The sequence below is a fragment of the Cyprinus carpio genome, chromosome A24, assembly GCF_018340385.1.
Source record: "Cyprinus carpio isolate SPL01 chromosome A24, ASM1834038v1, whole genome shotgun sequence".
Taxonomy (NCBI): domain Eukaryota; kingdom Metazoa; phylum Chordata; class Actinopteri; order Cypriniformes; family Cyprinidae; genus Cyprinus; species Cyprinus carpio.
The window spans coordinates 24,848,276-24,863,858 of NC_056595.1; the positions used below are offsets into that span (position 1 = coordinate 24,848,276).

At 42.1% G+C, this 15,583-nt stretch overlaps 2 protein-coding genes and 1 pseudogene across 2 annotated transcripts; all 3 read right to left on the minus strand.

The window, feature by feature from the left end:
• Window positions 1–1,096: 1,096 nt before the first annotated feature.
• LOC122135482 lies at window positions 1,097–2,531 on the minus strand (annotated as a pseudogene).
• LOC122135432 (SAFB-like transcription modulator) lies at window positions 2,437–3,163 on the minus strand. Its single transcript, XM_042714845.1, has 2 exons — window positions 3,059–3,163; window positions 2,437–2,979 (listed from the first exon to the last, which is right to left on the minus strand). Exons 1-2 carry the CDS (start codon window positions 3,137–3,139, stop codon window positions 2,665–2,667), a joined length of 396 nt encoding a protein of 131 aa, XP_042570779.1. The 5' UTR covers window positions 3,140–3,163; the 3' UTR covers window positions 2,437–2,664.
• A 3,646-nt stretch (window positions 3,164–6,809) lies between these two features.
• LOC122135434 (tripartite motif-containing protein 16-like) lies at window positions 6,810–15,499 on the minus strand. The gene is given in 6 exon segments (XM_042714847.1): window positions 6,810–8,282; window positions 8,769–8,816; window positions 8,957–9,119; window positions 14,231–14,473; window positions 14,568–14,651; window positions 14,870–15,499. Coding segments are annotated over 6 exon segments (1,638 nt in total). The 5' UTR covers window positions 15,443–15,499; the 3' UTR covers window positions 6,810–7,755.
• Between the last annotated feature and the right edge of the window lie 84 nt (window positions 15,500–15,583).

Below are 15,583 nucleotides of genomic sequence, written 5' to 3' on the forward strand. Positions count from 1 at the left end.
GCTTCTCCATCTCTGACCTAGTATTTAATTGTTTATTTGTTTTACTTGTTTTATTAGTTTTATTAGTTTATTAGTTTTAAAATTTGCAGGTCTATCACTTAGTTTAGTGACTCTATGATTTAGTTCAGTGAAGTTACAACTGCTAAGACTGTTTTCGGTGCTTGGCTGGTTGGCTAACCTTCAGTTGGATTGGTGTCTGACTTGGCTGAAGACTTTGTCACCTCGCCTGCTGCCCAAACTGAGACGATGAACATCGACTGAATAGCCACTGTTCGTGCTGGGCAAAATCCAATGGTGTCCGGCATTATTCTCAAATACTCCATTTCTCAGTTGCTGAGTTACAACCGGTGTTTACCTCCACCTTGCATTCCTGTCATAAAGCAGCTCGGACTTCTCCGTCGACCCTGGTATGTCCACAGAAGTTCCCGCAAAAAAAGTTTGTTTATCGCCAGCATGATGCTGGTTCAATTTCTTCCATCTGGTCTTCGACCGTACGTGTCGCACCTGTGGGGCGTCATCAGAGCACTGATGCGTCTGGACTTCGTAGCAGCTACCTGCCCCTTTTTGTATATTGCGGAGCTTACAGAGACTCGCATCAAAAAAGACTATGGAATTATTTTATACACAATCCCTTACTAATAAATCTCTTCTTATCCACAAACATATTTTGGACAAAAAGCTGGATTTCATGTGCCTGGTTGAAACTTGGCATAAACCAGGGGATTACTCAGTGCTAAATGAAGCATGCCCCCAGGGCTACTGCTACCTGAAGAAAGCCCGCAATTCTGGACGTGGGGGTGGTTTGGCCGTCATCCATCGTGCTGAACTGAAACTTTCTCCCCTACCACTGTACCACTTTGTTGGGATCTCCCCTACCAATCTTTTTTGTTTAAAGCGCTATATAAATAAAGGTGACTTGACTTGACATGTTATTTGGATGACAGAAGTTCAGCTGCAGTATTAATGTCATGAAGAGAAAAGAACTCTATAACAGAGAGACTCTATAACAGAGTCTCTATAACATCTCACTGTTACTGATTTATCATGCAGCTCAAAGCATTATGGGTAGTGTCTCTCATCAGTCTGTTTTAATTCATCAACACAGTTTCACTGATGATCAAGAACAAACACGAAACCCAGGATAGAGCGGCTGTGTGAATGTGGTCTGGACTGTGTGGATGAGGCTCATTGTGTCAGAGATGCTGTAGAAGGACAGAGTTCCTGCACTGTGATCCACAAACACTCCTATTCTACTGCTGATGGACTCTACAGGGAGAACAGTCCATATGTTATTGTGTCCAAATGAGTATCTATAGGGACAGCAGAACAAACTCCAGGACTGATCACTACGTTCAAACACACAATCATAACCCTCTCCCTTCCTGCCGATGCTCTTATATGACACTGATATAGGAACACCATCACATCCACTCCACTCAATCTCCCAGTAACAGCGTCCACACACACTCTCTCTACACAACACCTGCTTAAAATAATAAAATCTGTCTGGATGATCAGGATATGGCTGGACTGTGTTAGTGTTAGTAATCACTCTGTTGCTCTCAGACAGACGGAGTCGGTTATTCACTGTGTTTGGATCCAGAGTGAGCTGATGGGAATCTGATGGAGATAAAACACATCAGAATCAGGAATTATGAATCTGTTTGATATTTTCATGTAGCTGAACTCTTCATGTTCAGTGTATCATCAGTGTCTCAGTACAGATGACCAGATATCAGTGCAAATCATCATTTACATCATCAGTTATAAAACTCTTCTTTCTCCTTCTACAGGAAGAACATGAACACACTTCTTCCGAGTTTTCTGCTTGTTGTCTTATTGACTTACATTGTAGGAAGTCGTTCCTGGTTCTGGGAACAATGTTGGTGAATGTGACTGTGGAAATCAACAGACATGAACAGTGTGATTCTCATGATCCTGCATCTGTTCCTAAGACATTTCTAATATGATGTTCTACATGATATGAGATGGTGAAGGACTGGTTTCTGAGAGCAGATGAATCTCCAAGACTTTACCTCTGTCTGAGATTTTCTTGAGCTGCTCTTTGCAGAAATCCTCCAGTTTGTCTCTCAGCTGATGGACAGATTCTCTTATATCATCAGAAGAGACGAAAGAACTGAAGAGATCATCATTTACGTCTGTAGATTCAGGAGGTGCTGAGAAAGACTGGAAACTCTACAGAAAACAGAAGTCAAAACTCATCAGCTCCACACGGGAACGCCGCTTATACAAGTGATATAAAGAGAAAGAAAAGTTCTGACATGAGAGCCATTTGAGCGACGGACAGGGTAATAATATTTAATATTTCCAAGTAATCTCTCCCAATCATTCATTCACAACCTACACATATATTGACTTTTCAACCTGTTGGTTTTTTAAACGAGCGAGAGACACTACATAATACCTGATACTACTACATGGATACTGAATATAAAGTATATTGGGCCGAATATTTGCTAGTCCACATAATACCTGATTTCACCAGTAGCCTGCAAATAATACAAATACATCAATTTTTGAGGAAAGCCGCCACAGATTCAGTCATTTTACCTTAGAGATTTCCAGAGATGAAAGCCATTTGTCTCTTTCAAAAGAAGATGATCAGATGAGAGTCTGACTGATGATTATATAATAAGACACTCATTAAATGTTTCTCTGTGAGTCTCTGTCACAGCAGAATCTGCTCAAGTCCACTCTGACCCTGTTATTGTAGATCTGTGTTACCTGCAGGAACTGGATGTGATCCTGTGTGTGTGAAAGCTGCTCCAGCTCAGCGTCTCTCCTCCTCAGATCATTGAGCTCCTGCTCCAGTCGCTCCAGTCGTTCTTCAGCTCGAATCACTGCAGTCTTTTCCTGATCTCTGATCAGTCGTTTCAGCTCAGAGCGGCTTCTCTCAATGTAGTGGATGAGCTCAGTAAAGATCCTCTCACTGTCCTCCACTGCTGTCTGTGCAGAGCGCTGTTAGGACACACAGTGATTCAGCTTCAGTGAGTCTGAACTGAGACGGAGACAAACTTCTCTTCTTCTCCCGACTCACCTTATGAGACTCCACAGCCTCTCTCAGCTGCTGGAGATCTTTCTCTCTCTGCTGGATTCTCTGCTGGAGCGTCTTCTGCATCTCCTTCAGTTGCTTCTGCAGGACAAACAGATGATGGACAAAACTACTGGCACTAAATCATCATGTGAACAGATGAATCCAGTAAAAGTGGAACTGATTGCTGTAGACTGAAACTCCAGAAGTCATGACATGAGTACACAAATTCACATGAAGATTAAGCCTGTTTCACACTTCAAATATAAGTATTATAAAAGTGAAACTGACAGAGACTGTTTCTGCTGCATAATTAAGCTGCGATTCTACACAGAAAATAAATGAACAAAGTGAATAAATGACTGAAATCATCAGGATTCAGAATTTGGAATTCAGGATTTGGAATCTGATGATAAAATCCAGATTACTACCCAGGGGTGCCTTTCCCAAAATCAACAATGCATTACCAATAGAGTTCAACAGAACTCACCACCATAGTTAGCTAACAATGCTTTTGGGAAATGCACCCCAGAACTGCTGATCGGTCAGCTGACCAGATACTCCGGTCAGTGAGGAGACCGCTGAACTACTGAACACACACAGAGAGACACAAAAATAAAATAAAAAAGATTTCCATGGTTAACAGTTAAATGTGTTTAACAATTAAATGCATGAAGAAAAAAAACACTGACTCGTGGCACTGGAAGAGAAAAGAACACCAAACACTGAAAAGGGTCGGGGCTACACAAGGTTAATAATGAAAATGATTTATTGACTGTGTGTGATTATTTAAATTAAAAGGTAATTTTGATTGTAATATTAAAACTTATATGTGACTCTACATTAAAAACTAAATGATTTCAGGGGGGTTTCACACAAGCACTTTCGTTGTGCACCCAGATTTGTTTGACGTCAGAGTACAGTTCTTTTGGATAATGTGAACGCTGTTTTCTGAACTTGGGAGCACACGGTACACTTCTGATGAACGTCACTATTAATGATGTATGAATTGGACAAACTTTGTAAATATTACTAATCTATAATAGAGAACTGGATCACTCATGACTTCATAAATTTCAATTCAATTCAAGTTTATTTGTATAGTGCTTTTTACCATACAAATCATTGCAAAGCAACTTTACAGAAAATTAAGTTTCTAAAATATTTAGCTTATCAGTGATGACTGTCAGTTTATGTGCATACGGCAGGAATGTTCAGAAAAAAATCAATTAAAGACGTAAACAAACATGTAAATCCCGTGGCAAAACAGAGAAACAAATAGAGACATAATTAGCATAGCTGCTGTTCCAGCCAAGTAAAATTAATTAGTTTAACCCAAGCTAAAGAATAATAATGCGCATTTGATCAGATATAACTGCAGTCCAAAATTATGAGATGCATTATTTTGAATGCTTGGCCAAAGAGATGTGTTTTTTAATCTAGATTTAAACAGAGAAAGTGTGTCTGAAACCCCGAACATTATCAGGAAGGCTATTCCAGAGTTTGGGAGCCAAATGTGAAAAAGCTTGACCTCCTTTAGTGGACTTTGCTATCCTAGGTACTATCAAAAGTCCAGCATTTTGTGACCTTAGGGAGCGTGATGGATTGTAGCGTGGTAGAAGACTAGTTAGGTAAGCAAGAGCTAAACCATTAAGGGCCTTATAGGTGAGTAATAATATTTTGTAACTGATACGGAACTTAATAGGTAACCAGTGCAAAGACTGTAAAATTGGGGTAATATGATCATATTTTCTTGACCTGGTAAGGACTCTAGCCGCTGCATTTTGGACTACCTGTAGCTTGTTTATTGAAGATGCAGGACAACCACCTAGCAGTGCATTATATTAGTCTAGTCTAGAGGTCATGAACGCATGAACTAGCTTTTCTGCATAACAAAACAGGTAACATGTTTCGTAGCTTGGCAATGTTTCTAAGATGGAAGAATGTTGTTTTTGTAACATGGTAAATATGATTTTCAAAAGACAAGTTGCTGTCTAATATAACACCCAGATTTTTGACTGAAGAGGAAGTAACAGTACATCCGTCTAGTGCAAATTGTAATCCAAAAGATTTTGTGTACTGTTTTTTGGTCCAATAAGTAATATCTCTGTCTTATCCCAATTTAATAGGAGAAAATTATTGGTCATCCAATCTTTACATTTTTAACACACTCTGTTAGCTTAGATAATTTAGAAGTTTCACCTGGTCTTGTTGAGATATATAGTTAAGTATCATCAGCATAACAGTGGAAACTAATCCAACATACACAAAGAAAATTACCAAGGGGCAACATGTATATTGAAAATAGCAGAGGACCTAGGACAGATCCTTGTGGCACTCCATATTTTACTGGCGATAAATGAGATGACTACCCATTTAAATAAACAAAATGGTAGCGATTGGACAGGTAGGATCTAAACCATCTTAAAGCCTGCGGCTATTTGAGGAGGCACAATTCTTTTTCATTCATTTCCTCCACTTCTGCAGTAATCTTTCTCTAGTTGCATTCACTTATTTCCTAAAGTCATCTTGATTGTTGAATTGTCAATGCAACTAAAAAATTTGAGACAACATCACATAAGGTGACTCCATAGATAAATGTTGATTTTCTTAAAATGCTTTTGATTGAACTCGCCATCATAGTGATTAGTTTTCCCTTTGGTTGGGCACTTGGAACTTTAATTATATTATTGTAATTCTCTTCCTATTCATACAGTGATGCAACATGAAATCAGTTATTTGGTTTCATGCAAATATAAATAATAAATAAGTTGTTTTAAATAGGTAATCTAACTTTTACACTTTTACAATTTTATTGCTAACATTTTTCATGAACACCTTGTTAAACTTTTAATTAGGTCAATGTAATCCTTCAATATTTATGACAATATCTTGCAATCAACCCTGCTTGAGTCACACACAGACGTCAACATTCAGCATGCAAAACACAACAATAGTAGCAATTACATTTTATTCATTTTTATTGTAACAATAACATTTTGTATTTGCCCTTTGTAGTGCTACTACTGACACAAAACAGCAAATAAAATTGGCAGCAAAAAACAAAACAAAAAGTAAAACAAAGCAAAAGTAAAAGTAAGCCTAACTAATTAGATTTTACAGTGTATAACATCTCACTGTTCCCGATTTATCATGCAGGTCAAAGTAGAGGTCTTCACAGTGCACCCGAGACCCGTCGACCCGGGACCCGTACGGGTTCGGGTCTATATTTTAAATGATCAGCCGGATCCGGGTCTGGTCCGAATCTATTACTTCGGGTCCTGGGTCTGTTTAACATTGTGTGTAATACCCGTGCGATCTGAGTCATCGGACTCGGAGAAAACCCAGCTGTGATTAGACACTGCTTGTGTTTTTTTTGTAACTTGCAACTTGTAAAATTAGGAAAAGAAAAGTGTGAGCCTAAAAAAAAAAAAAGCAGAGCAGAGCACGCAGTCTCAGATTTAATGCAAGTGTGCGCACTGTGATAATGGATACGTTCATGAGCGATGCTAAAAAATTTGTATAAAGAGGTAAAACCTACGGGCACCTCTTCTGTCTGGGCATCCTTCATGCATATTGTAGACAAACATCAGAAAAAAGTGAGTGCAGTTAAGTGTAATACGTGTGACGCACCCGCTACCGTATTACACTTAACTGCACTCACTTTTTTCTGATGTTCGTCTACAATATGCATGAAGGATGCTCTGCGTCGAGTCTGAATCTGACCACTAAAACTTTAAGATTAAACAGTTCATTTATATTATTATAAAAATGGGAGAAAATGTAAAGCGTAATGTAAAATAAGAAAGGCGCCACTGAAGATTACTAATACGTGTGTGACGCACTGTTGAAGTTTGATTCAGCAAAAACTGGCACATCACATCTTTTAAAGCATACCAGGTCGTGTGGTAAAAATGTTTTGACCCAATCTTCAGTGGCGCCTTTTTTTATTTTACATTACACTTTACATTTTCTCCCATTTTTATGATAATATAAATGAACCGTTTAATCTTAAAGTTTTAGTGGTCAGATTCAGACTTGACGCAGAGCAGAGCACAGAGGTGATAGCAAATAAATACCGTCAGCGGCCAAGGCACTGAACGAGCAATCGTTATTATAGTTCAAAAGGGCAAACAGTCGAAGTTATTATGCGAGTTAACTCGAGTCAGAATGTACATGTGCACAGTTGCATTTGTCATCCGTTACCGTGACATCAAGTGGACTTTTGAAGCTGAAATAATGAGTGGATTAAGCTTGGACTTGGAAAAACGAGAGGAATAACATGGATAACTTTGATGTCGGAGGATTGTAATGCATCACAGGCAGTCAGGTACAAGGAAGAGAGCCTACGGCTCCTTAATTTAGGTAAGACAAAAAGTTGTATTTTTCGCAACAGGTTTATTGACTTGTAATAGGAATTTATGGTGGAATATGTGACAATCGGGTCCAGTCGGTTCTGTGTCTTCCCGGCGGGTTCGGGTCCAGCTTTCAAATAATAGACGGGTCCAGGTCGGGTCCGGGTAGGCATTTCTCGGATCTACACGGGTCCGGGTCCAGCTTTTGAAATAATAGACGGGTCCAGGTCGGTTCGGTGTAGTACATTACGGGTCTCTTTCGGGTTCGGGGCACAAATTTTTGGACCCGTGAAGACCTCTAGCTCAAAGCATTACGGGTAGAATATCTCATCAATCAATTTTGATTCATCAACACAGTTTCACTGATGATGCCCTAGAAACCCAAAACCCAGGATAGAGCGGCTGAGTGAATGTGGTCTGCACTGTGTGGATGAGGCTCATTGTGTCAGAGACGCTGTAGAAGGACAGAGTTCCTGCACTGTGATCCACAAACACTCCTATTCTCCTGATGATGGACTTTACTGGAAGATCAGTCCGTATGTTACTGTGTCTGAATGAGTATCTCAGGGGAGTGCAGTCCAAACACCAGGACTCCTTATTATATCCAAACTTACACTCAAAACCCCGTCCTTTCCTGTTGATGCTCTTATATGACACTGATATATGCACTCCATATTCACATCCACTCCACTCCAGCTCCCAGTAACAGCGTCCACACACACTCTCTCTACACAACACCTGAGTCACATCATCAAATCTGTCTGGATGATCAGGATACGACTGCTCTGTTCTGCTGCCAGTAATCACTCTGTTGTTCTCAGACAGACGGATGCGTTTATATGCTGTGTTTGGATCCAGAGTGAGCTGACGGGAATCTGATGGAGATAAAACACATCAGAATCAGGAATTATGAATCTGTTTGATCTTTTCATGTAGCTGGACTCTTCATATTCAGTGTATCATCAGTGTCTCATTACAGATGACCAGAAATCCTATGAAAATCATAATTTACATGATCAATTATATCCCTCTTCTTTTTCACTTTATTTTGATGGTCCTTTTACCACATTCTGTTAACTATAACTAATATTGCACCTACATGTCTACTAACTCTCATTAGAGTGTTAGTAGAGTATTAGCAGACTGGTAGGGTTAGGGTTAGAATAAAAGTTAACAGATATAAAGCAGACAGTCTACTAATACTCTAATGAGAGTTAGTTGACATGTAGGTGCAACGTTACTTAGTGTCAACAGACTGTTCAATCATCAAAATAAAGTGTAACCAACTCTTCTTTCACTTTCTCCATGAAGAACATGAACACACTCAGTGAGTTTTTCTGCTTGTTTTCTTACTGACTTACATTGTAGGAAGTCGTTCCTGGTTCTGGGAACAATGTTGGTGAACGTGACTGTGGAAATCAATAGACATGAACAGTGTGATTCTCATGATCATACATACATTCGTAAGACATTTCTAATATGATGTTCTCCATGATATGAGATGATGATGGACTGGTTTCTGAGAGCAGATGAATCTCCAGGACTTTACCTCTGTCTGAGATCTTCTTGAGCTCCTCTTTGCAGAAATCCTCCAGTTTGTCTCTCAGCTGATGGACAGATTCTCTCTCAGAGCATCAGAAGAGACGAGAGAAACTGAAGGGATCTTCATTTATGTCTGTAGATTCAGGAGGTGCTGAGAGAGACTGGAAACTCTACAGAAAACAGAAATCAAACTCACCACACATCACCAAATAACCTCCATTAACATCAAATAAATCAAACTATATCGACCTTACTGACCATAACAAACTCTAACAACTCACCTCAATCCAACACTTTCACAGCATCACCTTTGTTCTTTTCATATTCATTATATCACATTAGAGCTACTGATTCTAGTATTTGCCCCTTACACTGTATGTGAACTTTCTGGAAAATAGTTTGGATGATAAAACATCTGCTAAGAACATAAATCTATCAATGGAGTTTCATTGTAGTGTTGAGTAGATTTGCTATAAAAAAAAGCAGCTCAAACGCTTCCTTTAGACTGACTGTTATTTATAACTTTAGAGCAGATAGTGACACTGAAACTAAACAAACATGACTCTGTACATTAGCAATCAGTTTTATCAGGATTTCAGACAAAAATGCAAGGTGCTACAAATAATGCAGTGTTTGATTTTGCATAAAATTGTTCAATCGCAGAATAAAGAAATCCTGGAGTGACTGAACAATGCTTCAGCGCATTGATTACAAATAGAACCAAACTGTTAAAGACATAGTTCACCCAAAAATGAACATTTTCTTTTAATTTACTCACCCTCAGGCCATCCAACATGTAGGTAATAATTTTTTCTTCAGTAGAGCAGTAAAGAAGATTTTTAGCTGAAACCATGGTCCTTAACAATTCATAGTGTTCCTGTGGCTCAGTGGTAGAGCCTTCCTTTAGCAAAGCAAAAGGTTGTGGCTTCGATTCCCAGGGAACACATGTTAGGTAAAAAATGTTAACCTGAATGCACTGTAAGTTGCTTTGGATGAAAGCGTCTGCTAAATGCATAAATTTAATTTAATTAAATAAAATGGAAGTCAGCAGCTTCCCATCTTTAAGAAAGAAAAAAAAAAACCAAATCAAGCAGCAAGAAATTAATAAACATTAACACATAAATCCCACTAATAAAAACAAAACTGAACTAAGAACTGAGGAAACATTTCGAGTGAAGTCCGATGAGTGAACCGAACACTTGAATGAAGGGAAGAAATTAGTGTTTTTTATGGTTACTCATTGTTTACATAAAAAGGTGAGAGGCTATTTTATTCACTTTATATGCTCTAGACACAAGACATCCATGTTTCACATCATTATTGGGTGCTTTAATATTCTAACTGTGTATACATTACGTCATTGCATGATTATGTAAATGAACTAGTGAAGTGAACCAGTTCATTGAAATGAACTGTCTGAGAGAACTGGATTTCCATGTTGCCTGAGGGTCTGGATCAGTGGTTCTCAACTCCAGGCCTCGGGACCCGCTGCTCTGCACATTTTGAATGTTTCTGAATCTGACACACTCAGTTCAGTTCATGGATCTCTCTCCTAATGAGCTGATGATCTGAATCAGGTGCGATAAATAAGGGAGACAAACAAAATGTGCAGAGCACTGGGTCCTGATGACTGGAGTTGAGAACCACTGTACTGGATTACCGGTAGTAATGTTCAGTTTCTTGTGAAGACAGATTGTTATGCTTCATAAGACCACAATATATTGTCAGGAGCCACGGGTATTAATTTTGTGTTTCCTGAGTTGCTTTATTTTTTTTCTCAAAAACGTGCAGCCACTGACTTGCATTATATCTCTCATGATCTCCAGCTGGAGTGCCCATGAGATCCTTTAGAGGGCACTCCATCCTTTACCTTCACATTCTCACCCCGGACCCTGGACCTTCACGTTCTCACCCAATCCCTACTCCGTTGTCACATCGCCTGTAACAGAAGACTCAACCATGCCTGGATTTAGCATGAGTCTGCTCCAGTGACAGCCTCTGCTGCAAAACCTCCCGAGTCTGTGGTGTCTACTTCAGCTCCTCTCTGGGCAGTGGCACCCACTTCTGAACTCTCATGACCTGTCCTGTCATGACCAAGGAGGCCATCCATGAAATCTCAACCTGTCCTGTCACAGCCAAGAGGCCATTCCTGAACTTTTTACTTGCCCTGTTATGGCCAAAGATGCCATCTCTGAACTGTCTGTCTGTCCTGTTACAGCCACAGATGGTGTTATTAAACTCTCTGTGCTCTCTATTGCAGACCCGCCTGATCAGCCATACCATCAACCCCACACCATCAACCCCACCGTGGGGATCTTTGGTCCCATCTGCCCAAATCTCCACCTCCTCAACTCCACACTGGAACTCTTCAGCTCCACCAGCTCCGCCCTTTTGGTCTTCAGCTTCACCTGCTCTGTCCTGGTGGTCTTCGGCTCGCAGCAGCTCTGTCACGATCTCCAGCTGGTTTTGCCCATGGGCTCCCTCTAGAGGGCACTCCATCCCTTACCATTACCTTCTCACCCCGGACTCCATTTGCCAGAATCCCCAGCCTACGAAAAGAATATGAACACACCTGTATCCAATTTGGAGGACTATTTAAGTTGCACTTTCACACTCACACATTGCTGAGTCTTGTTTATGTCACAGTGTCTGGTCTGTGTATCCCTGGGTGTTCACTAGAGGTCTCACTTCCCCTTATCGTCACTCCACTTCAGTACTACATTTCCCACAAGCCTTGTCGGCACTCATCACTGTTCATTGTATTCAGCTGTTCCCACTTACATTGTTTGCACCTGTCTATAAATACCCTGTTTGTTTCTGTCATTGTTATGGAGTCCTTGTTTAATATCACCCTGGTATTTCGTGTTTCCTTGCTGTTGTTCATGTTTCTTGTTTTTGGACTGCTTACCTGGATTGTGACCTTTGCCTGGCTGGATTATGATTTTGGATTACCCTTAATAAACACTGCTTTTGGATCTACCTATTTGTCCAGCGGTGTGGGATTTCGAATCCGTTCCCCAGTCACCAACGCCTGCCTGGATTACCAATCTCCTCCCCAGCAAACATGGAGGAACGGAGGGGGAGACTTCTGAACCTGACCACCCTCCGTCAAAGGGGGAGTGAGGTGGGTGGTTTGGCTCAGAGGTTTTGGACTATGGCAGTAGGGCTGGGGTATAATGATAAGGCACTTACTCTTCAGACACGATCCTGCCTGGATGACCCGGTGCCTGGGTGGGAGATGCTGGAGATCTTGGACTTTTGGGGGTTCACCAGTTACCTACACCATCGTGCTCAGTGGGATACACCGACCACACCCGTCTCTTCAGACACGATGGCCGAATCTACGCCTGGGTCTCCAGACAAGATGGCCGCCAGCCCAGCGCTACTGCACAAGATGGCCGCCAGCCCAGCGCCACTGCACTAGATGGCTGCCAGCCCAGAGCCTTTGCACTAGATGGCTGCCAGCCCAGAGCCACTGCACAAGATGGCCACCAGCCCAGCGCCACAGCACAAGATGGCTGCCAACCACAGGCCATTGCACAAGATGGCCGAATCTACACCTGTGTCACCAGACAAGATGGCCGACAATGCCTGAGTCTCCAGACAAGGTGCCACCGACTCGCCATCATAGAGGGCGGAGGAAGATGAGAGATTCGTCTACCATTCCTCAAAGCCCGGAGGCCATCCCCGAGCAGCCCGCTGCCATCCCGGAGGCCGTACCCGAGCAGCCCGCTGCCGTCCCGGAGGCCGTTCCTGAGCAGCCAGCTGCCATCCCCGAGCACCCCGCTGCCGTCCCCGAGCCGCCCAGAGGCAGCGCCCGAAGCTATTCCTGATGCGGTGCCCGAGGCGGTTCCCGAAGCCAAGGCGGTTTACATCTCCACAGGCCGTCCAGAGCACCTTCACGTCTCCACAGGCCTTCCAGAGTACCTTCACGTCTCCGCAGGGCCTCCGGAATGGCAGGTCCCGCTCTGGCCGCTCAAATGGCGGGTTTCTCCCTGGCCGTCTGCACAACCTGAACTGACTGATCCTCCATGGCCACCTGAACTGCCTGGTCCCTCGTGGCCCCCTGAACTTTCAGGTCCACCCTGGCCCCTGAACTGACTGATCCACCTTGGCTACCAGTGGAGCCCATCGCTTCCTGTCCCTGTTCCCCTACATGGGCCTGGCCCTCCATCCCTCCCCCTGTACTACCTCCACCAGTCCACCTCCCTCCTGGTCTCTTTTGTTTTTTTTTTTGGTTCGGAGGAGCATCTGGAAGCTGCTCCTTAGGGGGGGGGGGGGGTAATGTCACAGTGTCTGGTCTGTGTATCCCTGGGTGTCCACTAGAGATCTCACTTCCCCTTATCGTCACCCACACTTCAGTCCTACATTTCCCACAAGCCTCGTCAGCACTCATCACTGTTCATTGTATACAGCTGTTCCCACTCACATTGTTTGCACCTGTCTATAAATACCCTGTTTGTTTCTGTCATTGTTATGGAGTCCTTGTTTAATATCACCCTGGTATTTCGTGTTTCCTTGCTGTTGTTCATGTTTCTTGTTTTTGGACTGCTTACCTGGATTGTGACCTTTGCCTGGCTGGATTATGATTTTTGGATTACCCTTAATGAAACACTGCTTTTGGATCTACCTATTTGTGTGCGTGTCGTGACAGTTTAGCTGTTAAGAGACATTTCTAATCATTTCCTTGTTTCCTTGCCTTTGTGTTTTTGTCTTTGGATTGTTCCCTGGTTTGTGATTGTTGGCTGCTTGCTCTGACCAATGCCTGTTTATTTGGATTACTCTTTTGTTTTTTGTCCTGGGACATAGTTGTTTGCTGCTGGTGTTTGACCCTGCCTGTTTCAACTACGCTCTTTATTAAAGCTTGCACTTGGATCCCTTACTCCGTTGTCATGCCGCCCAATCACTAAGGAACACAGTTTCAGTTAAAAAGTAATTATTTGCGACACCTTGAATTTTTGTCTGAAATCCTCGTTGGACTGTTTGCTAATATACGGCTTTAAAGATCTATACTTTTTTGAAGATCACCTGATCCATATTTTAAAGTTAGTGAAGTTTTGAACTGTTGGTGGCGCTAGTGATGTTTGGCAGCTAAATATATCTTCGAGAAGAGAGAGCTGATAGAAATGAGAAAGAGATTTCCAAAGCTGAAAGCCATTTGTAAGCAGCGTCTCTTTCAATAGAAGATGATTATATAATAAGACACTCAAGAAATGTTTCTCTGTGAGTCTCTGTCACAGCTCAAGTCCACTATAACTCTGTTCTTCTAGATCTGTGTTACCTGCAGGAACTGGATGTGATGTTTGTTTGAAAGCTGCTCCAGCTCAGCGTCTCTCCTCCTCAGATCACTGATCTCCTGCTCCATTTGCTTCAGTCGTCCTTCAGCTCGACTCACTGCAGTCTTTTTCTGATCTCTGATATCAGGAATCACGAGCCGTACCAGCTCAGAGCAGCGTCTCTCAGTGGAGCGGATGAGCTCAGTAAAGATCCTCTCACTGTCCTCCATTGCTGTCTGTGTAGAGCACTGTTAGGACACACAGTGATTCAGCTTCAGTGAGACTGAAAGAGGAGAGTCTGAACTGAGACAGAGGCAAACTTATCTTCTTCTCCAGACTCACCTTATGAGACTCCACAGTCTCTCTCAGCTGCTGAAGATCTTTCTCTCTCTGCTGGAATGTCTTCTGCATCTTCTTCAGCTGCTTCTGCAGGACAAATGGATAACAGTAAATATTACAGAAAACTACTGGCTCTAAATCATCATGTGAAGAGATGAATCCAATAAAAGTGGAACTGATAACCAATGGCTGTAGGTTCAAAGTCCAGAAAGGATGATTGATTGTTTACCACCATTGTACATGAATGAAAGATGAAGATGAAAGCTTGTTTCACACTACAAGTGTAAGCACTAGTTTTAAAATACCTGTTTCTCTGTCCTCTGGGCTGCGGCTGATACAGTGTTGTGGTTTTTATGCTCATATTTTGTACACAGCTCACAAATGCATTGCTGGTCAGTAATACAGAACATTTCCAGATGTTTCTCATGTTTCTGGCAGATCATCTCCTGCAGTCGTCCAGTGGCATCAGTCACTTTGTGTGGTTTACGTGAATGAAATTCCTCATGATGGTCAAAATGAGTTTGACAGTAAGATTCTTGACACACCAGACAGGACTTGAGGGCTTTGTATTTTCTTCCAGTACAGGCATCACACTGCACATCTCCAGCTCCAGCATCACAGTCAGCAGGACGTTTCCTCTTCTTCAGTTTCTCCACCAGTTCAGCCAGCATGGTGTTTCTAGCTAAAGCAGGTCTTGGACTGAAGGTCTGTCTGCACTGAGGGCAGCGGTAGACTCTCATCTGATCTTCCTGATCCCAGCGGTCTGTAATACAGTTCTCACAGTAACTGTGTCCACACTGGATGGTCACTGGATACTTCAGGAGATCCAGACACACTGGGCACAAGAGATCATCCTGAGAAAATCTGGCTTCTGCCATTTTACGGCATGAATACAGAGACACAACACACAACAGCTCAACTACACTTTCACTTTCTTTTTCCCTTAAGTTTTAAATATGTCTAAAAGAAATACCCTAACTCCCCCATCAAATTAAAAAAAATCACCCCCCACCCCCATA

Coding starts and splice junctions, on each gene's coding strand:
- LOC122135432 (XM_042714845.1), bottom strand. CDS start 3,139: ATGCAGAAGACGCTCCAGCAGAGAATCCAGCAGAGAGAGAAAGATCTC. Junction 2,980..3,058: donor AGGCTGTGGAGTCTCATAAG/GTGAGTCGGGAG, acceptor GTGTCCTAACAG/CGCTCTGCACAGACAGCAGT.